The 24,477-nt window shown below is 48.4% G+C and overlaps 1 protein-coding gene across 1 annotated transcript in view; it reads right to left on the reverse strand.

The window, feature by feature from the left end:
* LOC148454553 (uncharacterized) overlaps positions 1–24,477 on the reverse strand; it is a 171,038-nt gene that overhangs the window by 78,429 nt on the left and 68,132 nt on the right. Inside the window, 6 exon segments of the mRNA XM_088460780.1 lie at positions 2,941–3,469; positions 3,700–3,797; positions 11,651–11,774; positions 12,118–12,309; positions 13,856–14,005; positions 17,269–17,348. Of these exon segments, the coding sequence (XP_088316906.1) occupies positions 2,941–3,469; positions 3,700–3,797; positions 11,651–11,774; positions 12,118–12,309; positions 13,856–14,005; positions 17,269–17,348 (1,173 nt within the window).

Here is a 24,477-nt window from a genome sequence, read left to right on the forward strand (position 1 = left end):
AAAGGGTATCACTTCTATTGGGTGGTTGGTTAATAAAATCACTAGAAGGCCTCTCACATTCCACCCATCAGTAGACAAATTTGACTTTTTGGCTTCCTACCCTTTTTTCCAGGCTCATCATTACATTAATCAAGTGGTCCGTAATTTTTCTGATATGGCTTGGGATAAACCCTTGGATAAACTTTTGTCCTGTCCCACTCCTAGTTGTAAGGCTCTCTCTCTTCACTATGCTTTTTTACGTGATAATATAGATTATACCAAACTTCAATCAGGCCTACTTAGGTGGTTACAGCAGTTCCCAAATTTACAGATCGACCAATTGCTCAAGGCCCTCGATGACTGCTGTCGTTTTCTTCCTATGAGTTCTTATAGGGAGTTATTTCAAAATGTTTCCATAGAACATATATTAGTCCTAGAAGGGGATTTTTGATGGGTTCTTCTCATTCACACAATTGCCCTCGCTGCGGGGATGATAATGCAGATTTGTACCATTGTTTATGGTCTTGCTCTTTGGTTAGAGCCTTTTGGCTTCAGATTCGTAGATTTGCCTTGGGTCATTTGGTAAATTTTGTGCCCTTTAATCCTGAATGGCCATATTAGGGATCCTGCCTCAAGGTGAGAGAGTGTTCTCTTGGGAGTCGTAAACTCTTGCTTGCCGGGGATGCCTCCCTTCTATTTCTTTAAGGAAATTTTTTTTTTATTTGTTTAGAATGGATTGGGTGGTAGGGATGAGATCATGCAATGTGTACTATCTCACACACTCTGTGACCATAGCATGCAGCATCTTACATGTACTATAATAGGTAGTTGCAGGACTAGTACACAGCTTGTCTCATATCCCCACTATCACTTCCAAGAACAGCAGTGATCTTTGCGATCACTGCTGTTCTTGGTAGTGATAGTGGGGATATGAGACATGGATGGGATGGGACATGGGAAAGCAGTCGGGAAGCTTGTGGACGAAATCCCGACCGCCGGCTTCCCGACTGTCTAATCCCAGCAAGGGACTGAAGGCCTGTCATTAGACCTACGCAGGGAGCCCGACAAATGGCTTACTGATCAAAGTTAAGCCAGGCACGAACAGCCGCGGGGAGGGGGAGGGTGAGGTACCCCCTGGGAGGTTAGGGCTAGGCACCCCCTTGGAGACTTAGGTTTAGGCACAAGGTTAGACACCCCTAAAGGAGAGATAGGAGTAAAAAAAAAAGGTTAGATAATACTTACCTATTGTAGCTTCTGGATTTTCACCCCTGCCGGGCTTCCGCTGTCGCGATTTGAACCATGCAGCCGGCGATAAATCATACTGATTCCAACGCAAATACGCAATATGCGCTATAGCGTGTATTTTACTCGAATATGAGGACCGGGTACTCACTTTTGCAAAATGAGTCCCCGGGAACGTGTCCCGCTTTGGCCAATCCCTTGGCCCCGATCGAATGATTGATGTCTCCCTGGCCCTGCCAGAGAAGACTATAAAACTCAGAGGTGGAGCCAGCCAGCCCAAGTTCAGCAGCAGCGTTTTCCCTTGATGCTGCAGCTTCCCCCCCACCCGGCGGTAGGATGGCCCCAGCACCCGGGTAGCCAGACGCCCCTGGCACCCGTATGGTTCCGGCAGCAAGAAGTCCCCGGCACCTGGACAGACCCCGGCAGGAGGACGTCCCCGACACCTAGACAGGCCTCGGCAGGAGGACGTCCCCGGCACCTGGGCAGGCCCCGGCAGGAGGACGAGACCCTGCGGGAGGACGTTGACAGGCCCCGGCACCCGGATGGCCCCAGCACTTGGCAACAGGTAAGCCCCGGAAATCACCGAAGGGTAGGCCCCGGCAGCAGGATAGGCACCGGTGGGAGGACTGCCTCGGCACCACGAAGGGAGGCAGGCCCCGGTACATACACGACAGGTGCTGTGGCTGGTGGGGGGGCAGAGGATAACTACCTGCAGCTGCGGGCTCTGCAGTGCTGATGCTCATGCTGGGAGGGGGTGTAAAGCCAGGGCGGGTGGCACCAAATTAATTTTAGAGCTCATGCCATCTGGTGCCTTTATTAAATGTACAACAGTGTAGCAATAGCATCTAATATATAACAGCAGTGATCGCAAATAATATTGGTGGGGGAGGGCAGCTGCTATTTCTACTATTTTAAGCTTCTCTATAATCTACCCTTACTTCTTTCCCAGCCCCAGCACTGCCTACCACTAAAATCCTCCTTGGCCCCCCAGTACTGCCCCAGCTGTCATCTCCCCTTCCTCCCTCTCTACCCCCAGCATGGCCTGTGCCTAACCTCTCCATGCCCACTGCCCCAGTTGCTATTCACCCTTACCCCCTCTACCCAAGCTTTTCCCTGCCTTTACCCTCAAGCTCTACCATAACTGCTACCTGTCCCCAGCAGTGTCCCAACTGCTGCATGCCCTCACCCCTCATAAAATATAATGGGACCCAGAAACAGTGGAGTAGGACCTCATTTTTTTTAAAGCGAGGGGTCCCCAGGACTCACAGATGTTTTTGTTCTGCGCGATCACTGAACAGTATATATACATATGTGATTACTGCCAGTGATGGACTCACTATGGTGACATCCCTTGTACTGATGTATGAGATACACCAGAGAGTGTGGGGAGGAGACTGGTCAGATATCTGGGCTGGTAACACACAGTGACATGATGTGAGGGGAAGAGTAGGAGTATAATAGGGGCTGATGGTTCCTGATGTATGAGATACACCAGAGAGTGTGGGAAGGAGACTGGTCAGATCTCTGGGCTAGTAACACACAGTGACATGATGTGAGGGGGAGAGGAGTATAATAGTGGCTGATGGCTCCTGACTCCCCCACTGGGCAGATACATTTCCCTCATTAGTCTGTACTGACAGAGGAGGGTGTAGAATAAGAGATTTTTGTATTGACTTCTCAAGGAGATTGTAACTTTTTTTTTTTTAGTTTATTGCTCACCTGTGCCGATATCTGTAGGTATTTCCTCCTTGTTACACTGCTGATCACCAATCATATACGTCTCCTCTTCTCCCTCTATATCTTCTGCCTTCATATCAGTCACATACGTCTCTTCTTCTCCCTCTATATCTTCTGCATTATTATCAGTCACATACGTCTCTTCTTCTCCCTCTATATCTTCTGCCTTATTATCAGTCACATACGTTTCTTCTTCTCCCTCTATATCTTCTGCTGTAATGTCAGCAACATACGTCTCTTCTTCTCCCTCTAGATCTTCTGCCTTCATATCAGTCACATACGTTTCTTCTTCTGCCTTATTATCAGTCATATACGTCTCTTCTTCTCCCTCTGTATCTTCTGCCTTCATATCAGTCACATACGTCTCTTCTTCTCCCTCTGTATCTTCTGCCTTCATATCAGTCACATATGTCTCTTCTTCTCCTTCTATATCTTCGGCCTCATTATCATTCACATAAGTCTCTTCTTCTCCCTCTAATTCTTCTATCTTAATATAAGTCACAACTTCATCCTAAATGATCAATAAAAGTATAACACATTCATAATGTCCAATGTTATTTATTAAGAGAAAATGTATAATATCAGTGTCATCATCATCATCGGGCACCTGCACATTAGAAAAGGCGCAGATCTGCGATAACAATAATCTAATAGTTGGGTGATTTGTTTCTCTAGAGACACTTGGATCCTAACTCTGTGCCTATTAGCAGTGTCTCTGTATTGCATTGCAATCCCACCAACCTGATTCTCCTGTGGGATGCTGTGATTCTCCTCTGTACAATCCTGTGAATCTAGAGGATGGGGACATCTCTCTGAAGTATTTCGGTTACTGGGTCCATCTGTAGGAGACATAAAGTGACTGAGTACATTGTATATACAGTCAGGTGCATAAATATTGGGACATTGACAGAATGCTCATATTTTGGCCTCTATTCACCACCACAATGGCTTTGAAATGAAACAAACAAGATGTGCTTTAACTGCAGACTTTCAGATTTAATTTGAGGGTAATTACATCCAAATCAGGTGAACGGTGTAGGAACTACAACGGTTTCTATATGTGCCTCCCACTTTTTAAGGGGCCAAAAGTAATGGGACAAACTAAACAATCCTAAATCTAACTTTCACTTTTTAATACTTTGTTGCAAATCCTTTGCAGGCAATTACAGCCTGAAGTCTGGAACACATAGACATCACCAGACGCTGGGTTTCATCCCTGGTGATGCTCTGCCAGGCCTCTACTGCAAATGTCTTCAGTTCCTGCTTGTTCTTGGGGCATTTTCCCTTCAGTTTTGTCTTCATCAAGTGAAATGCATGCTCAAATTGGATTCAGGTCAGGAGATTGACTTGGCCATTGCATAACATTCCACTTTTAGCCTTAAAAAACTCTTTGGTTGCTTTTGCAGTATGCTTCGGGTCATTGTCTATCTGCACTGTGAAGCGCCGTCCAATGAGTTCTGAAGCATTTGACTGAATATGAGCATATAATATTGCCCGAAACACTTCAGAATTCATTCTGCTGCTTTTGTCAGCAGTCACATCATCAATAAATACAAGGGAACGAGTTCCATTGGCAGCCATACATGCCCACGCCATGACACTACCACCACCATGCTTCACTGATGAGGTGGTATGTTTTGGATCATCAGCACTTCCTTTCCTTCTCCATAATCTTCTCTTCCCATCACTCTGGTACAAGTTGATCTTTGTCTCATCTGTCCATAGGATGTTGTTCCAGAACTGTAATGGCTTTTTTAGGTGTTGTTTGGCAAACTCTAATCTGGTCTTCCTGTTTTTGAGGCTCACCAATGGTTTACATCTTGTGGTGAACCCTCTATATTCACTCTTGTGAAGTCTTCTCTTGATTGTTGACTTGTACACATATACACCTACCTCCTGGAGAGTGTTCTTGATTTGGCCAACTGTTGTGAAGGGGTTTTTCTTCACCAGGGAAATAATTCTTCTGTCATCCACCACAGTTGTTTTCCGTGGTCTTCCGGGTCTTTTGGTGTTGCTGAGCTCTCCGACGCCAAACAGTTGATTTGGCCGCACCTAATATTTTTGCTATCTCTCTGATGGGTTTGTTTTGATTTTTCAGCCTAATGATGGCTTGCTTCACTGATAGTGACAGCTCTTTGGATCTCATATTGAGAGTCGACAGCAACTGATTCCAAATGCAAATGTCACACCTCCAGAATCAACTCCAGACCTTTTACCTGCTTAATTGATAATGAAATAACGAGGGAATAGCCCATACCTGTCCATGAAAACAAGAGATATGGTAAGAACTTACCTTTGTTATCTCTGTTTCTACGAAGTCCTTAGGGTCCACAGGGTTGACCTTGGGGTATAGCTGGATCTGGATCCACGGGCACCATGCAGTTAAAGCTTTTGCTGCTCCCAGGATGCACTTGGGTCCATCCTCCCCTATACCCCGCCCCCGAGCCACAGGCACCTCAGTTGGTAAGTAGCCAAGGCCGGAGGAGGAGACTAAACAGAGAGAAGGAAGACTGGAACACACAAGAAACCATACTCACAGAAATGGGAGACAGAAAACGGTGACCAGCCACACAGCCCATATGAAGCCAGGTGCGTCAGGGCAGGTGCCCTGTGGACCCTATGGACTTCGTAGAAACAGACATAACAAAAGGTAAGTTCTTACCATATCTCTTGTTTTCTACTTCAGGGTCTATAGGGGGTCCACAGGGTTGACCTTGGGGATGTACCAAAGCAGTTCAACTAAGAGCAGGGACGCTCCTGAGCAGAAAGGAGAATCCTGCGCCCAAAGCATGCATCCTGAGAGACAAAGGTGTCAAACGCATAAAACCTCAAAAACGTCTGAATTGAAGACCAAGTGGCTGCCTTGCACAGCTGACCAGCGGAGGCACCACGTCTAGCAGCCCAAGAAGGACCTACAGACCGAGTGGACTGAGCCTTAACAGAGGCAGGGACAGGTAAACCTTCCTGTATATAAGCCTCACGAATAACAGAACAAAGCCAACGGGCAACAGTTTGTTTGTTAGCAGGCCAACCCCTCCTGTGAAAACCAAAGAGGACAAACAAAGAATCGGACTTTCTAACAGAAGCAGTCTGGTCCACATAAATTCCGAGAGCACGGACAACATCCAACGAAGCCTCACCAGCTGTAAGATCAGGTGACTGAAAAGCTGGCACCACAAGTTCCTGATTGATGTGGAACTTAGAGACTACTTTAGGCAAAAACTCAGGACGAGTGCAAAGCACCACTCTGTCGTGGTGAAAAATTAAGAAGGAGGGACTACAGGAAAGCGCCCCCAACTCATATACCCTCCTGGCCAAAGCAATTGCCAGGAGAAAAACAGTCTTAAGCGTTAACCACTTGAGGTCAACCGACTCAAGAGGCTCAAAAGGAGGTGCCTGCAGGACCCGAAGAACCACCGCCAAGTCCCACGGAGCCACTGGAGGCACAAAGGGAGGCTGGATTCTAAGAACACCCTGGAAAAAGGTGTGAACATACGGCAGTGTAGCAATCCTACGTTGGAACCACACAGACAGAGCCGACACATGAACCTTCAGGGAAGCAAGACGTAAGCCTAGGTCAAGAGCTGACTGAAGAAATGCCAAAATCATAGAAACCCTGAACACCTGAGGATCAAAGCTTCTGGACTCACACCACTGAAAGTGTACCACACCCGGTGGTAAATCCGTGCGGAGGCAGGCTTACGCGCCCTCAGCATGGTACTGATGACAGAGCTTGAAAATCCCCGGGACCTTAAGACGGCTGTCTCAAGAGCCACGCCATCAAAGTCAGTCGACCCAGATCCGGGTAAAGGCAGGGCCCCTGAGACAGCAGGTCCCGATGCTGGGGTAGAAGGTACGGAACGTCGATGGACAAGCTCCTGAGATCGGAGTACCAAGGACATCTGGGCCATGCTGGAGCCACCAGCAGAAACGTCCCTCCGTCCTGTTTGATTGTTCTTAGCACCCGAGGCAGCAGGGAGATCGGAGGAAACAGGTACGCTAGGTGCAATGTGCATTTCACCGACAGCGCGTCCACCAGACTTGCGCCTGCGTCCCTTGTCCTTGAGCCATAAACGGGCAACTTGTAGTTGTGACGGGAGGCCATCAGGTCCAACTCCGTCAGTCCCCATTTGTCCACGAGAAGTTGAAACACCTCCGGGTGAAGCAACCATTCCCCTGGGTGCACGTCGTGACGGCTGAGGAAGTTCGCCTCCCAGTTGAGGACTCCCGGGATGAAGACTGCCGAGATTGCAGGAAGGTGGCACTCCGCCCAAGCCAGGATGCGAGACACTCCTAACATCGCCGCCCGACTGCGAGTTCCTCCCTGGTGATTGAGGTATGCCACCGTGGTGGCGTTGTCGGATTGCACCTGTACCACCCTTCCGTGAAAAGCGGTGCCTGACGACAGCAGAGCCCTGTAGATGGCCCACAGCTCCAGAACGTTCATGGGAAGAACTGCTTCCTCCACAGACCAACGGCCCTGAAGAGACAACGAGCCGGTCACTGCCCCCCAACCCTGGAGACTGGCATCTGTTGCACAACCCAGTCCGGGATTCAAAAGGGGCAACCCTCGATGAGATGAGCTGGCTGAAGCCACCAAGCTAGAGACCGGCGCACTTCCGGGGACAAGACCAGCGTCTGGGATCGGATCCGGTGAGGTAACCCGTTCCATTCGGACAGAATCTACCCCTGCAGGGGTCTGGCATGGAACTGGGCAAATTCCACCATGTTGAATGCCGACACCATGGACCCTAGGACTCTCATTGCCAAGTGGACCGACACCCTGCAACTGCTCAGGCAACTGTGTATCCTCAGTTGTAGGGAGGACACCTTTTCTGGAGTCAGGAAAATCCGTTGTGATGGGATCAGAGATGACTTCTTCCAATTTATCAACCACCCATGTGCTTGAAGACAAGCAATGGTCAGGTGGAGATGTTGAAAAAGCACCTCCGGGGAGCTCGCCAGCAGAAGATCGTCCAGATACGGCAGCAACCGTATACCCTGGCCCTGAAGGTGGGCAGCCATAATTGCCATCACCTTGGTGAACACCCTCGGAGCCGCGGAAAGGCCAAAAGGCAACGCCCTAAACTGGTAGTGATGTTGCAGGATAGCAAACCTCAGATATCGCTGGTGTGCAGGTGCTATGGGCACGTGAAGATAGGCGTCCTGGATATCCAGGGAAACCATGTAATCCCCTGGTTCCATCGCCAGAATGATGGAATGTAACGTTTCCATCCTGAACTTGGGAACCCTGAGGTATTTGTTCAGAGACTTCAAATTCAGGATAGGGCGATGAGAACCATTGGGCTTCTGTACCAGAAACAGAGTAGAATAGTACCCCGTCCCGCGTTGAGACTGTGGAACGGGAACAATGACCCCTGCTTGTAGTAAGGACTCTATAGCTACCTGAACCTGGGAAGCTTTGGTCTTGTCCAGAGAAGGACTCGTGCAAAAAAACTGGTGGGGCGGCCTGAGCTGAAAAGACAGGGCGTACCCCTAGGTGACTACTTCTCGAACCCAGGCGTCCATGGTGGTATTGTGCCAGCACTGGGCGAATTGGAGAAGTCGGCCCCCAACTCTGAGGTCCCCCAGAGGGAGGCCCGTCCCATCAGGCAGCAGGTTTATCCTCCTGCTTGGAAGAAGTGCGCCAAGCACTCCATGCCTGCTTCTTGGGCTTGAGTGCAGCCTTGGGCGCCGAATGTCTCGGGAAGGACTGACCCTTGGCCTTACCTTGAACCCGAAAGGACCAAAAAGCAGAGCTCCTCACTTTAGCCGGCGCAGAGGCCAAAGGAAGGAAAGCCGACTTGGATTTAGCCAAGGTTTCTACTATTTTGTCCAAGTCTGGACCAAATAGCAACTCACCATTAAAGAGCAAGGCCTCCAGACCCTTTTTAGAATCCGCATCTGCTCGCCAAGACCTCAGCCACGAGGACCGACGAGCAGACACAGCATCCGCCGAAACCCTAGAGGTCAGCAGACTAGCATCCAACGACGCTTCCCCGATATAGGAAGCAGCATCCCTCATTTGTCCAATTAATGCTCTCTGGATATCCGGAGCATCCTCAGGGAAAGTATCCTCCAGAGCGTTAGCCCAGCTCTCGACGGCCTTAGCCACCCACGAGATGGCCATGGACGGTCGAGCCACCGCCCCCGAGTAAATGGACTTTAAACAGAACTCTACCTTCCTGTCCGGGGGATCCTTAAAGAGGAGATATATGGAAATGGTAGCGTAGCGCTCTTAATCAAACGTGTGACATGGGTGTCCACCGCTGGAGGGGTTTCCCGCTTCCTGCAATGAGCCTCAGGAAAAGGATAATTACACGCCAGCCTCTTTTGTGGCTGGAATCTTTTACTGGGCAACTGCCAGGCCCCCGCCATATGATCCGTCAACTGGTCAGACAAGGGAAAGACACTCGAGGTTACCTTAGTCTTTTTAAAATTAGGGTACTTAGACCTAGGGGCCAGTTCATCCTCCTCGATATAAAGGATAGCCCGCACCGCCCTAACCAATACCGGCACATTTATGGAGGTCTCCATCTCCTGGACCAAGGCATCAGAGTCAGAGTCCTCATGGACCTCTCCGTCATCTGAAGACACGTCAGAGCCCGACAGCTGTGCCATCAGAGAACTCACTACATGACGCTTGGACGCCTTATGGGGCAAGTCACTATGCAGCATCGTCTGAAAAGCCGAAGATGAGGCCGCCAGACTCTGCACAGAGCTGGACAGTACATCCACCCAGGGTGGAGGAGCCGCCTGAGGAATCCCCGGAAAAGGCACCACAGACTGTTGCGTCACAGGGGGAGACTGGACATACATAGGCAACCCCGCATAAGGCCCTACAGTCTGAGACCCCGAGGGAGACTGCAATAACTGCGGAATACCCGGGGAATGGGGGATGTTCTGCTGGGGCAACGCCCTAGAAGGGACCGATGTCGGAACCGCTAAACGGTCCGCAATTGACGCCAGCACTTGGGAAAACATCGCCCATGGAGGATCCTGCGACATAGGGGGTTTAGAGGGGCCAGGTACCAGCTGGCACCGCCCGCACAGACCATCCTGAGATAAGTCCTCCCTATTCACTCCCGCAGAACAGCGTCTGCAGGAAAACAACATAGGAGGCACGGAGCGCTCAATCTCCTCATCAGACATGATACAGTAAATACTCAATGAATATGTACCACCAGAGGAATTACGGTGTCAACACCCGCGCTCTCACCAGTATGCAACACAAACAGCCCACAATATGGTACTGTGTAGCACACAACTGTATGTGACCGGCCTCACAAATAGTTAATTTATATAAGTGAGGCCCACAGAAAAAGCCCTTCCCCCACACACCTGCCGGGCCATAGGAGAAGGAAAGGGATAGGTATAAGCTGACAGGAAGTTACAAATAAGTCACAGACAGCAGCACTAGCAATAGTCACATACAATGAAATAAGATCATTTACTCACTGCACCTTCCGCTACAATCATCCTCCCAGATTCAGTGTCTGGGAGGGCTATAGCGCTGCGTACACTGTCCCTTTGCAGAGGAGAGGTACAGGGGGACCGGTCCACGCACCGCCGGGGAGTCTGCGTTGCAAGCCAGCAAAAGATGGCCGCCGGAGAGCTCTGAGGAGGAGTGGCCGCAGGAGGAACAGCTCAGCGACGCCAGCACACGTGAGAGAAGGCGCGCTGAGCTGAGGGGAGGAGCCGCTAAACCAGGGAAGGCTGCCTCCCCTGGCTAGCAATTAACCCCAGGGACGCTGGTTCCCCTCCAGCAATTATTCCCTGGTGGTCCAGCGGACGCGCGGGGTATTCCTGAAGAGGGGTAGCCCGCCGCCGCTACTAGCGCCGCCGGTCTGTCCCCAGAGACCGGCGGCTGAAGACTGCATTTATCCCCGCGAGCAGCGCTGATAGCGCTGCTCGCAGCTTACCTTGATCCCCGTGAGCCCAGCAGCAGTCTGTGGGAGGTCCCGGAGCCACGCTAGTACTGACTCTGGGGTCCCACTGCGATCCCCAGATCAGTACTGGCGTCGCAGCGCCAGCGGGGGTGTTGGAGCGGCAGCGTGGACGTCCAGATGGACAGCCTGATGCTGCCGCTCAGAACATAGTAAAAATAAATAAATAAAATCTTCTTTAAAAAATAAAAAATTAGCTTAGGGGCTGCTGATGCAGCCCCACTGCCCGGGGTGACCCGACTCCGGCCGGGCACCAACTAAAACTGAGGTGCCTGTGGCTCGGGGGCGGGGTATAAAGGAGGATGGACCCAAGTGCATCCTGGGAGCAGCAAAAGCTTTAACTGTGTGGTGCCCGAGGATCCAGATCCAGCTATACCCCCCCAAGGTCAACACTGTGGACCCCCTATGGACCCTGAAGTAGAAATGGCTTTTGAGTTGATAGTCCCATTACTTTTGGCCCCTTAAAAAGTGGGAGGCACATATAGAAACCATTGTAATTCCTACACCGTTCACCTGATTTGGATGTAATTACCCTCAAATTAAATCTGAAAGTCTGCAGTTGAAGCACATCTTGTTTGTTTCATTTCAAAGCCATTGTGGTGGTGAATAGAGGCCAAAATATGAAAATTCTGTCAATGTCCCAATAGTTATGCACCTAACTGTATGTGATTATCAGGTGATGTGTATATATATAGGGACCCCCATACCTGCTCTCCCCTGTACAATACATGCCAGTCTCCTCTTACCCAGTGATGTGAGGGGCCGGTGATTCTCCATCATCACGTCCTTGTACAGACCCCTGTGTTCCTCTGTATACTCCCCCTCCTGCATTGAGACATAGACAGCGACATCCAGACACCTTATAGGAACCTGACACACACAATGATACAGTCATCACCCAGACACATCCCCTGGTGCTACTGTATAATGTCCCATTCCCAGCAGTCACCTCTCCAGTCATCAGCCAGACACATCCCCTGGTGTCACTGTATAATGTCCCATTCCCAGCAGTCACCTCTCCAGTCATCACACAGACACATCCCCTGGTGTTACTGTATAATGTTCCATTCCCAGCAGTCACCTCTCCAGTCATCACCCAGACACATCCCCCGGTGTTACTGTATAATGTCCCATTCCCAGCAGTCACCTCTCCAGTCATCACCCAGACACATCCCCTGGTGTTACTGTATAATGTCCCATTCCCAGCAGTCACCTCTCCAGTCAGCAGCTGAATGTTATTGTTGATGAGTTCCAGCATCTTCTGGTCATTGTGTCTCTCATGTATCAGTGAGTGAGGTGGAGGCACCATGATGGAGCTCTGGGTCCTGCTCAGTCCTCCTTTCACACGGGGACGGCTGCTGGGTGTCTCACACTCACCGAATGTCTTCTTCACTACTGTGTAATCCTGAGTTTTGGGGGAGACATCAATGAGAAGATCAATAAAACTCCACCCAAATGAGGTAGGTGTTCACTTCGCATAATATACAAGTCGACTCTTTCACAAAAGCAGGTTTTATAACAATCTCCCATATACAGGAAAATGTAGAATATATGGTATCACTTGGAACTTCGACATCTGTGTGTCAGTGACACAAAGAAAACAACATACAGAGGACTATGGGACTGATACTAATATCGAAGACCAGCTCCCTGCTGCTCGGCTATTACTATAGATATAAGTGATGTCACGGTGACTCTACCTTGTCCCTTCACCACCCCAGTCATGTCCCTGTATTATTTCTATAGATATAAGTGATGTCACTGTGACACTCCCAGATCCCCTCACCTCCCCAGTCATGTCCCTGTATTATTACTATAGATATAAGTGATGTCACTGTGACACTCCCAGATCCCCTCACCTCCCCAGTCATGTCCCTTTATTATTACTATAGATATAAGTGACGTCACTGTGACACTCCCAGATCCCCTCACCTCTCCAGTCATGTCCCTTTATTATTACTATAGATATAAGTGACGTCACTGTGACACTCCCAGATCCCCTCACCTCTCCAGTCATGTCCTGTATTATTACTATAGATATAAGTGATGTCACTGTGACACTCCCAGATCCCCTCACCTCCCCAGTCATGTCCCTGTATTATTACTATAGATATAAGTGATGTCACTGTGACACTCCCAGATCCCCTCACCTCCCCAGTCATGTCCCTGTATTATTACTATAGATATAAGTGATGTCACTGTGACACTCCCAGATCCCCTCACCTCCCCAGCCATGTCCCTGTATTATTACTATAGATATAAGTGACGTCACTGTGACACTCCCAGATCCCCTCACCTCTCCAGTCATGTCCTGTATTATTACTATAGATATAAGTGATGTCACTGTGACACTCCCAGATCCCCTCACCTCCCCAGTCATGTCCCTGTATTATTACTATAGATATAAGTGATGTCACTGTGACACTCCCAGATCCCCTCACCTCCCCAGTCATGTCCCTGTATTATTACTATAGATATAAGTGATGTCACTGTGACACTCCCAGATCCCCTCACCTCCCCAGCCATGTCCCTGTATTATTTCTATAGATATAAGTGATGTCACTGTGACAATCCCAGACCCCCTCACCTCCCCAGTCATGTCCCTTTATTATTACTATAAATATAAGTGATGTCACTGTGACACTCCCAGATCCCCTCACCTCCCAGTCATGTCCCTGTATTATTACTATAGATATAAGTGATGTCACAGTGACACTCCCAGATCCCCTCACCTCCCCAGTCATATCCCTGTATTATTACTATAGATATAAGTGATGTCACTGTGACACTCCCAGATCCCCTCACCTCCCCAGTCATATCCCTGTATTATTACTATAGATATAAGTGATGTCACTGTGACACTCCCAGATCCCCTCACCTCCCCAGTCATGTCCCTGTATTATTACTATAGATATAAGTGATGTCACTGTGACACCTCCAGGCCCTCTCACCTCCCCAGTCAGCAGGTAGATGATCTCCAGGGTGAGATGTAAGATCCTCTCAGACCTGTGACTCTCATCCATGTCCATCCTCAGTGAATCAGTGAGAATACAGAACGTGTGACGTGTAATGAAGACTCTGGCTCCTCCCAGCTGGTCTGTCTAGGAATAAATATAATATATATAATAGACATCACAGAGAACACATGTAACACAGTCAGACATGTAACACTGAGTGACCAGTAAGTCTCCCCTTTCCCCCCAGCCATAGAGCCCTGGTCAGTGTCTGTCAGAGGTTCCTGTGACCCAGCCCCATAAGGCTCCTCAGAGGCCGTCACACAACGCTGTACTGTATAAGGTTACACCAATGCTCCTCTCCTGGCCGGGGGTCTTATTCCTCCCAGACACATATTTGGTGCAATTTGCTCCACGTGAATCTTTTACAAACACATGAATTAGGGATGTTGGGATTTATTATTTTGTTTTACATTTATTCCAGGAAAGGAAAGAATCTGTGACTATACTGAGGTCATACAGATAACAGGGGTGTGAGGGGGGAGTACACAGGAGAGCAGAAGAGGTGCAGATATGGGGAGAGAATCTGTGACTATACTGAGGTCATACAGGTAACAGGGGTGTGAGGGGAGAGTACACAGGAGAGCAGAAGGGGTGCAGATATGGGGAGAGGGGAAGTAACGTAGGAATACAGAGCACACAACAGGGGGTGTAACAGCTGTACAGAGGTGTCAGTAACACAGGGGAGGGGGAAGGGAACAGAAGAGGTTAATAACACAGGGATAGGACAGCAGGCAGCCCAGGGGACACACAAAGGGTTACACAATACAGAATCCCATCAGTCACTCTGCACAAATGATGAAATGACAAATGACCGCACCTCAGATGTATGTTACATGTGTGACCAGCCTGCCGGCCGTGTGTGTGCAGCGTAGGGTGGGGTGAGACATGTCCTGGGGGATAATCAGTGACACTCTGAGGATCTGGGGACTGTCACAGCCACTGGCTGTCTCTGAGAGAGTCTCTATTACTCAGGATAACAAGACGCCCTGACAGACAGTCTCAGCTCAGGGAGTGCAGCCCTTTGTTACATGGCCTGTCTGTGTCCTTCTCACACATCCTTCCCCAGCTCCTGTTATGTATCATCTGGTATATACATATGTATTATACCTACTGTGTGTTATTCCCTGACCACTCATTACTGTTATTATTACTCGAAGAACAAGAGAATAACTGAAATGTCCTTGTGTAGCATTTGCGCTAGGCTGTTTTAGCGGGGCACGGCGCTCTGCCCTCCTTCTGGATGGTAAAGAGCAACTTGCCCTCACAGCCTGCGGGTGCCGTCTTCACCCACGGGTCGCAGTGTCCCGCGGGTGGGGAAATGTGCGGTGGCTCGGCGTGTCCGTAAGTGCCGGGCACACCCCCAAGAGTGACGAAAAGGGGACGCGTCTTATAGACAAGCCCCCTATTCAATGACCACGCCCCCTTTTCAATGGCCACGCCCCCTTTTTGGCGCGAGCACGGAAGTGCCCTCTCTAGCTCCGGGCACCCTGCCTGCAGCCGGAGCTAGACTGAACCCTACTTGTGGTGCACTGTATAGTTAAAATAGAACTTATTATTGATCAATTAATATCACAATAATATAAGAAAACAGCGAAAAAAGGTTAAAAATAGCAGAATTGTGTCACAAAGGAAAGAAATTGTGGTTTTAAAAAGATGCGGCGTATTTACGTCATAATAAAGTTGTTTGGGATCAGGTTATTCTCATGTGTCGTTTGCATGTTCCACTCCCAGTAGGAATTATAATGAGATACCTGTGGGAGCTCCCTATATACATATATAGTCTCGGTGATACACCATATCCATGGGATTGTATCACATCATAATACATTTCTCATGGACTCATATACAAATGTAACCAGGTATCCAGTGATGCTTCAGCTCCTACTGTAATATTATTGTTATAATCAAATATTCTCATTATCTACATGTGATATGATCGTCACTCAGGACTCCTGGCTCCAAAATATACAGCGATTAGATAATTTAGATCAGCGATTCTATTTTTAACCTATTTTCGCTGTTTTCTTATGATATTGTGATATTAATTGCTCAATAATAAAAGTTATATTTTAACTATACAGAGCACCACCCAGGACATTTCAGTTCTTCTCTTGTTCCTCGTGTATTAATATATATGTCGTGGTAGCGCCCCTCACCTGTAACCTGAAATTCTGTGAGGGTCTCTGTTCTGATTATTGAGAATCAATAACATAATATCTTGTGCGACTGGTACACCATTTTCTTTGGTTATCACTCTGCAACTGTAACAGGAAACCACAGGCTGCTCCTCCTGTATAATAATAATAACAACAACAGGACACCACAAGCTGCTCCCCCTGTATAATAATAATAACAGGACACCACAGGCTGCTTCCCCTGTATAATAATAGTAACAGGACACCACAAGCTGCTCCCCCTGTATAATAATAGTAACAGGACACCACAAGCTGCTCCCTCTGTATAATAATAACAGGACACCACAGACTGCACCCTCTGTATAATAATAGTAACAGGACACCACAGGCTGCTCCCCCTGTACAATAATAGTAACAGGACACCACAGGCTGCTCCCCCTGTACAATAATAGTAATAACAGGACACCACAGGCTGCTCCCCCTGTATAATAATAGTAATAACAGGACACCACAAGCTGCTCCCCCTGTATAATAATAATAACAGGACACCACAGGCTGCTTCCCCTGTATAATAATAGTAACAGGACACCACAAGCTGCTCCCCCTGTATAATAATAGTAACAGGACACCACAAGCTGCTCCCTCTGTATAATAATAACAGGACACCACAGGCTGCTCCCCCTGTACAATAATAGTAATAACAGGACACCACAGGCTGCTCCCCCTGTATAATAATAGTAATAACAGGACACTACAGGCTGCTCCCCTTGTATAATAATAGTAATAACAGGACACTACAGGCTGCTCCCCCTGTATAATAATAGTAATAACAGGGCACCCTAGGCTGCTCCCCCTGTATAATAATAGTAATAACAGGACACCACAGGCTGCTCCCCCTGTATAATAATAGTAATAACAGGACACCACAGGCTGCTCCCCCTGTATAATAATAACAGGACACCACAGGCTGCTCCCCCTGTATAATAATAACAGGACACTATAGGCTGCTCCCCCTGTATAATAATAGTAATAACAGGACACTACAGGCTGCTCCCCCTGTATAATAATAGTAATAACAGGACACTACAGGCTGCTCCCCCTGTATAATAATAGTAATAACAGGACACTACAGGCTGCTCCCCTTGTATAATAATAGTAATAACAGGACACTACAGGCTGCTCCCCCTGTATAATAATAGTATATGACATTACCGGGGACACAGCAGGATCACACGGCAGCCGGTCATGTGATGCTGATACCGTTACGGCTTCAGAAGAACGAGATGCGGGCACTAGAGCAGGCTATGTATATTTTATAGCTGCAGCAAGTGTCCCCGGTGTCCATAAGAGACGGAAGCGGCGGCCATTTTCCCGATGACCTCGCCCCAGTACAACGCTATGGAGTAGAGTCTAGATGCCCTTCGCGGAGAGGACCATGACGTCATCAGCTTTTATCCCCTTCAGTATTTGCGGTGGTGCAGTTCCATTCCCATAAAGTCGCTTTTTCTATCATTTCCACCCAAAGCAGGGACAGGAAGCAGCCATTGTATTTGCCAGGAGGTAATTATGTTATTATTCTATAGGCTGAGCAGACTCTTGGTGTCACCTTGCTGTACTGCCTTTCTATTGTACAGCTGGAGCAGATTCTGGTGCTGCATTGTCATTGTGCAGGAGGGTTACACTCAAGTGTCCTATTTGTATAATACAGGTGGTGCAGACCCCGTTGTTACTATAATACAGGTGGCGCAGACTCAGTTGTTACTATAATACAGGTGGCACAGAATTTGTTGCTGCTATATTATAGGTGGCGCATACCCAGTTACTATAATACAGAAGGCGCAGACTTAGTTGTTACTATATTACAGGTGGCGCAGACCCTGTTGTTACTATAAAACCGGTGGCGCAGACACCATTGTTATTCTAATACAGGTGGCGCAGACCCTGTTACTATAATACAGGTGGCGCAGACCTTGTTGTTACTATAATACAGGTGGCGCAGACCCCGTTGTTACTATAATACAGGTGGCGCAGACTCCGTTGCCATTGTTACTATAATACAGGTGGCGCAGACCCCGTTGTTACTATAATACAGGTGGCGCAGACATAATTTATACTATAAACAGGCGGCGAAGACTCATTACTACAATACAGGTGGTGCAGACCCCGTTGTTACTATAATACAGGCGGCGAAGACTCATTACTATAATACAGGTGGTGCAGACCCCGTTGTTACTATAATACAGGCGGCGAAGACTCATTACTACAATACAGGTGGTGCAGACCCCGTTGTTACTATAATTCTGGCGGCGCAGACCCAGTTTTTACTATAATACAGGCGGCGAAGGCTCTTATTACTACAATACAGGTGGTGTAGACTACTCTGTTACTATAATACAGATGGCGCAGACCCTTTTGTTACTGCAATTCCGGTAGCGCAGGCTTTGTTGTTACTATAGTACATGTGTCACGCACTCAGTTGTTACTATAATACAGGTGGCGCAGACCCCTTTGTTACTATAATACAGGTGGCGCAGACCCCGTTGTTACTATAACACAGGTGGCGCAGACCCCTTTGTTACTATAACACAGGTGGCGCTGACCCCATTGGTACTATGAGACAGGTGGCGCAGACCCCGTTGTTACTATAATACTGGTGGAGTAGACCCCGTTGTTACTATAATATAGGCGTCGCAGATTTAGTTGTTCCTATAATACAGGTGGCGCAGACTCAGTTGTTACTATAATAGAGGTGGTGCACACCCAGTTGTTACTATAATACAGGTGGTGCACACCCAGTTGTTACTATAATACAGGTTGCGCAGACTGTTGTTACTATAATACAGGTGGTGCAGACCCTGTTGTTTATAATACAGGTGGCGCAGACCCTGTTGACAGGTGGTGCAGACTCCACTGTTACTATAATACAGGTGGTGCAGACTCCGTTGGTACTTTAATACAGGTGGCGCAGACTCCGTTATTACTATAATACAGGTGGAGCAGACTTCGCCTTTTGCTGACAAGGTTCCCGGCTGCACTAAACACTCTTTCGGAGTACACACTGGAGGGGAGGCAACTCAGGTAAAATAGAGCCAGTTTGTACAGGGGCCTCCAAATTGCCTCTTTTTCCTGCCAGTACAGGTACGGACTGTCTGTCATGCCTACTTGGATGCTGTCACCGATGTAATCCTCCACCATTCTGTCAATGGTGACAGTATCATATGCAGTGACAGTAGACATGTCAGAAATTGTTGCCAGGTCCTTCAGTCCGGACCAGATGTCCAAACTTGGTCCTGCCTGCCCTGCATCACCTCCAGCGGGTTGCTTAGGATACCTAAGTTTTTTCCTGGCAGCCCCAGTTGCGGGAGAAAATGAAGAAGGAGCTGTTGACGTGTCACGTTCCGCTTCAGCTGACAGTGTTTCACCAGCAGGTCTTTGCACCTCTGCAGGCTTGTTGTGGCCAGAAAGAGAGACACCACATAGGCTTTAAACCTAGGATCGAGCACGGTGGCCAAAATGTAGTGGTCTGATTTCAACAGATTGACCACCCTGGAATCCTGGCAAAGCGAATGAAGGGCTTCATCCACAAGTCCCACATGCCGAGCGGAATCGCTCCGTCTTAGCTCCTCCTTCACTTTCTCCAGCTGCTTCTGCAAAAGCCTGATGAGGGGAATGACCTGACTCAAGCTGGCAGTGTCTGAACTGACTTCACATGTGGCAAGTTCGAAGGGCTGGAGAACCTTGCACAACACAGAAATCATTCTCCACTGTGCTTGAGTCAGGTGCATACCCCCTCCTTTGCCTATCTCATAGGTGGATGTATAGGCTTGAATGGCCTTTTGCTGCTCCTCCATCCTCTGAAGCATATAGAGGGTTGAGTTCCACCGCGTCACAACCTCTTGTTTCAGGTGATGGCGGGGCATGTTCAAGAGTGTTTGCTGGCGCTCCAATCTTCGGCACGCAGTCGCTGAATGGCGAAAGTGGGCAGAAATTTTTCGGGCACCCAAAGCGTCTCCTGCACGCCCCTGTCGCTTTTCAGAAAATTCTGCACCACAAAATTTATTGTGTGAGCAAAACATGGGACGTGCTGGAATTTGCCCAGATGTAATGCCCGCACAATATTGGTGGCATTGTCAGATATCACAAATCCCCAGGAGAGTCTAAGTGGGGTAAGCCACTGGGCGATGATTTCCCTCAGTTTCTCTAAGAGGTTGTCGGCGGTGTGCCTCTTACTGAAACCGGTGATACACAGCGTAGCCTGCCTTGGAACGAGCTGGCGTTTCTGAGATGCTGCTACTGGTGACGCTGCTGTTGTTGCTGCATAAGGTGATACATCTACCCAGTGGGCTGTCACAATCATATAGTCCTTAGTCTGCCCTGTTCCACTTGTCCACATGTCCGTGGTTAAGTGGACATTGGGTACAACGGCATTTTTCAGGACACTGAAGACACTTTTTCTGACGTTTCTGTACAGTCTCAGTATCGCCTGCCTAGTAAAGTGGAATCTAGACGGGATTTGGAACCGGGGACACACTACCTCCATCAATTGTCTAAATCCCACTGCATTAATGGCGGATACCGGACGCACGTCTAACACCAACATAGCAGTCAAGGCCTCAGTTATACGTTTTGCTTCAGGATGACTGCTGTCGTACTTCATCCTCCTCGCTAAGGACTGTTGGAGGGTCAATTGTTTAGTAAAAGTAGTGGTGTTCCTACTTCCTCTCTGGGATGATGAACGACTCCCAGCAGCAGCGGCAGCAGTAGGCATAGCAATGCAGGATCCTCCGGAGGAATCCCGGATAGGAGAGTCAGTCATGCCAGTGACATGGCCTGCAGGACTACTTCCGATCCTGACTAAGGAGGACATTGACGAGGAGGGAGTTGACGGTGTGGTTTGCAGGCGCTTGGATACAACAGGATGAAGGGATTTAGGTGTCCCTGGACTGCTTAGCCAAAGTTTCTGAACTTGACAGTAACTTTTTATGAACGCGCTGCAGGTGACGTATAAGGGAGGATGCTCCTAGGTGGTTAATGTCCCTACCCCTACTTATTTCACCTTTACATATGGTACATATGACAAGACAGTTGTTGTCCGGATTTGGATAGAAATATTGCCAGACCAAAGAGGTGGAATGTTTGGTCTTCTGCCCCGGCATGACCGTGATGGGCTTTTTCCTCCCACGGACAACAACTGTCTCCCCCGGAGCCTGATTTAAACAAACCACATCACCATCAGAATCCTCCTTGCCAACTTCCTCCTCAGCACCAGCTACACCAGTATCCTCATCCTGTTGTACTTCAACAGTGACATCTTCAATTTGCATATCAGCAAGTGGACTGTGGGTGCTCCTTTCAGCACTTGCAGAGGGCGTGCAAATGGTGGAAAGAGCCACCTCTTCCCGTCCAGTGCTGGGAAGGTCAGGCATCGCAACCGCCACCACACTTGGACTCTCCTTGGAGATTTGTGATATCTTCTTAAAACGCACAGTTCTTCGCTGTGCTTTTGCCAGCTTAATGCGTTTGATTTTTTTAGCGGGATGAGGGCTTCCATCGTCATGTGAAGCTGAACCACTAATCATGAACATAGGGAAAGACCATAGCCGTTCCTTGCCACTCCGTGTCGTAAATGGCATATTGGCAAGTTTACGTTTCTCCTCAGATGATTTAAATGTTTTTTTAAGGTAATTTTCCTGAACTTTGTAATTTGGGATTGTATATGCCCTCTACTATGACATTGGGCATCGGCCTTGGCAGATGACATTGATGGCATGTTATCGTCTATGTCATGACTAGTGGCAGCAGCTTCAGCACTAGGAGGAAGTGGTTCTTGATCTTTCCCTATTTTATTTTTATCGGAGAAAGTTTGGTCCTCCATTTATGTTATATTGATATATACGTGCGGCTAAGGCGCACACGAACACAGAAAATAATTTTTTATTATTGTTGGAGACTAGTGCACTTTGTGGGTTACACCACCCTTTAAGAAATGAGCCAGCCGGCTCTTTACTTATGGGACACAGGCGCACGCTTGGCGCTGCTCCTTTGTTGATGCACGTGCAGCTACAGTGCACACAATTCACAAAGACAGAAAAAAAAGAAGAATTTTTTATTTTTTGTGGAGCGCACTTTGGGGGTTGCACCACGTTTTAACAGACAGATGCACGCTTGGCGCTGCTGCTTTGAGGATGCAGGTGCGGCTACTGCGTATACATTTCGCACACAAACAGAGAAAAAAAAGAAGATTATTTTATTTTTTGTGGAGCACACTTTGGGGGTTACACCACCTTTTAACAGGCAGACGCACGCTTGTCGCTGCTGCTTTGAGGATGCAGGTGCGGCTACTCCGCATACATTTCACACACAAACACAGAAAAAAGATTATTTTATTTTTGTTTTAAGCGCACTTTGGGGGTTACACCACCCTTTAACAGACAGACGCACGCTTGGCGCTGCTGCTTTAAGGATGCACGTACAGTGCACACAATTCACAAACACAGAAGAAATTTTTTTTTTTTGTTGGAGTGCACTTTGGGGGCTTACACCACCCTTTAAGAGATGAGCCAGCCGGTCCTTTACTTATGGGACACAGGCGCACGCTTGGCGCTGCTCCTTTGTTGATGCACGTGCAGCCACAGTGCACACGATTCACAAACACAGAAAATAATTTTTTATTTTGTTTGGAGTGCACTTTGGGGGTTACAGCACCCTTTAACGGTCAAGCCAGCCGGCCCTTTACTTGTGACACAGGCGCACGCTTGACGCTACTTTGTTGATGCACATGCGGCTACTGTGCATGTGCACACAATTCACAAACACAAAAAAAAAAAATAAATTTTTATTTTTGTTGGAGAGTACTTTGGGGGTTACACCACCCTTTAACAGACAGACGCACGCTTGGTGCTGCTGCTTTGAGGAGGCACGTACAGTGCATACAATTCACAAACACAGAAAAAAATATATATTATTTGGAGTGCACTTTGGGGGTTACAGCACCCTTTAACGGACGAGCCAGCCGGCCCTTTACTTATGACACAGGTGCACGCTTGGCGGCTATTGCGCACACAATTCACAAACACAGAAATTAATTTTTTTTTTTTTTGCACTTGGGGGGAGCACCCCTGATGGACAGAGCACCCCCTGGACAACACTACAGCACCCCTTTAGGACTGGGACACTGCACAGGACTTTGGAGTGGACACAGCCCCTATGGACAACTGACTGCACAACACAGTCCAGCCAGCCCCTATGGACTTTGGAGGAGTGGACACAGCGCCTATGGACAACAGCAGCACAGCACAACACAGCCAGCCCCTATGGACTTTGGAGGAGTGGACACAGCCCCTATGGACAACAGCAGCACAGCACAACACAGCCAGCCCCTTTGGACTTTGGAGGAGTGGACACAGCCCCTATGGACAACAGCAGCACAGCACAACACAGCCAGCCCCTATGGACTTTGGAGGAGTGGACACAGCCCCTATGGACAACTGCAGCACAGCACAACACTACACTACACAGCCCAGCCAGCCCTAACTCCCACCCTCCCTCTTTACTGTCCACAGCTGAGTGAGAAAATGGCGCCGACATGGGTACGTTATATAGAATCCAAAACCCGCTAGACCCGGAAGGCGGGATGATGACGTTTTGCCTCGATTTCAGATCCGAGTCAGGCAGGAAAAGTCGAGCCTGACTCGGATCGGCCTCAGATCGGGGGGCTCGGGGGGGTTCGGATTTCAGAAATCCGAACCCGCTCACCCCTAGTTACCATATTACAGGTAGCGCAGATCCTGTTGTTACTATATTACAGGTGGCACAGACTCCGTTGTTACTATAATACAGGTGGCACAGACTTTGTTGTTACCATATTACAGGTGGTGCAGACCCTCTTCCTATAATACAGGTGGCGCAGCTTTCTTTGTTACTATATTACAGATGGCGCAGACCATGTTGTTACTATAATACAGGTGGCGCAGACCCTGTTGTTACTATAATACAGGTGGTGCAGACCCCGTTGTTACTATAATACAGGTGGCGCAGACCCCGTTGTTATTATAATTTAGGTTGAACAGACCCCGTTGTTACTATAATACAGGTGGTGCAGACTCAGTTGTTACTTTGATACAGTTGGCGCAGACCCCGTTGTGTTACTATAATACAGGTGGCGCAGACCATGTTGTTACTATAATACAGGTGGCGCAGACCCTGTTGTTACTATAATACAGGTGGTGCAGACCCCGTTGTTACTATAATACAGGTGGCGCAGACCCTGTTGTTACTATAATACAGGTGGCGCAGACCCCGTTGTTACTATAATACAGGTTGAACAGACTCCGTTGTTACTATAATACAGGTGGTGCAGACTCAGTTGTTACTTTGATACAGTTGGCGCAGACCCCGTTGTGTTACTATAATACAGGTGGT

This window comes from Taudactylus pleione, unplaced genomic scaffold (assembly GCF_031769625.1).
Source record: "Taudactylus pleione unplaced genomic scaffold, aTauple2 ptg000984l, whole genome shotgun sequence".
Taxonomy (NCBI): domain Eukaryota; kingdom Metazoa; phylum Chordata; class Amphibia; order Anura; family Myobatrachidae; genus Taudactylus; species Taudactylus pleione.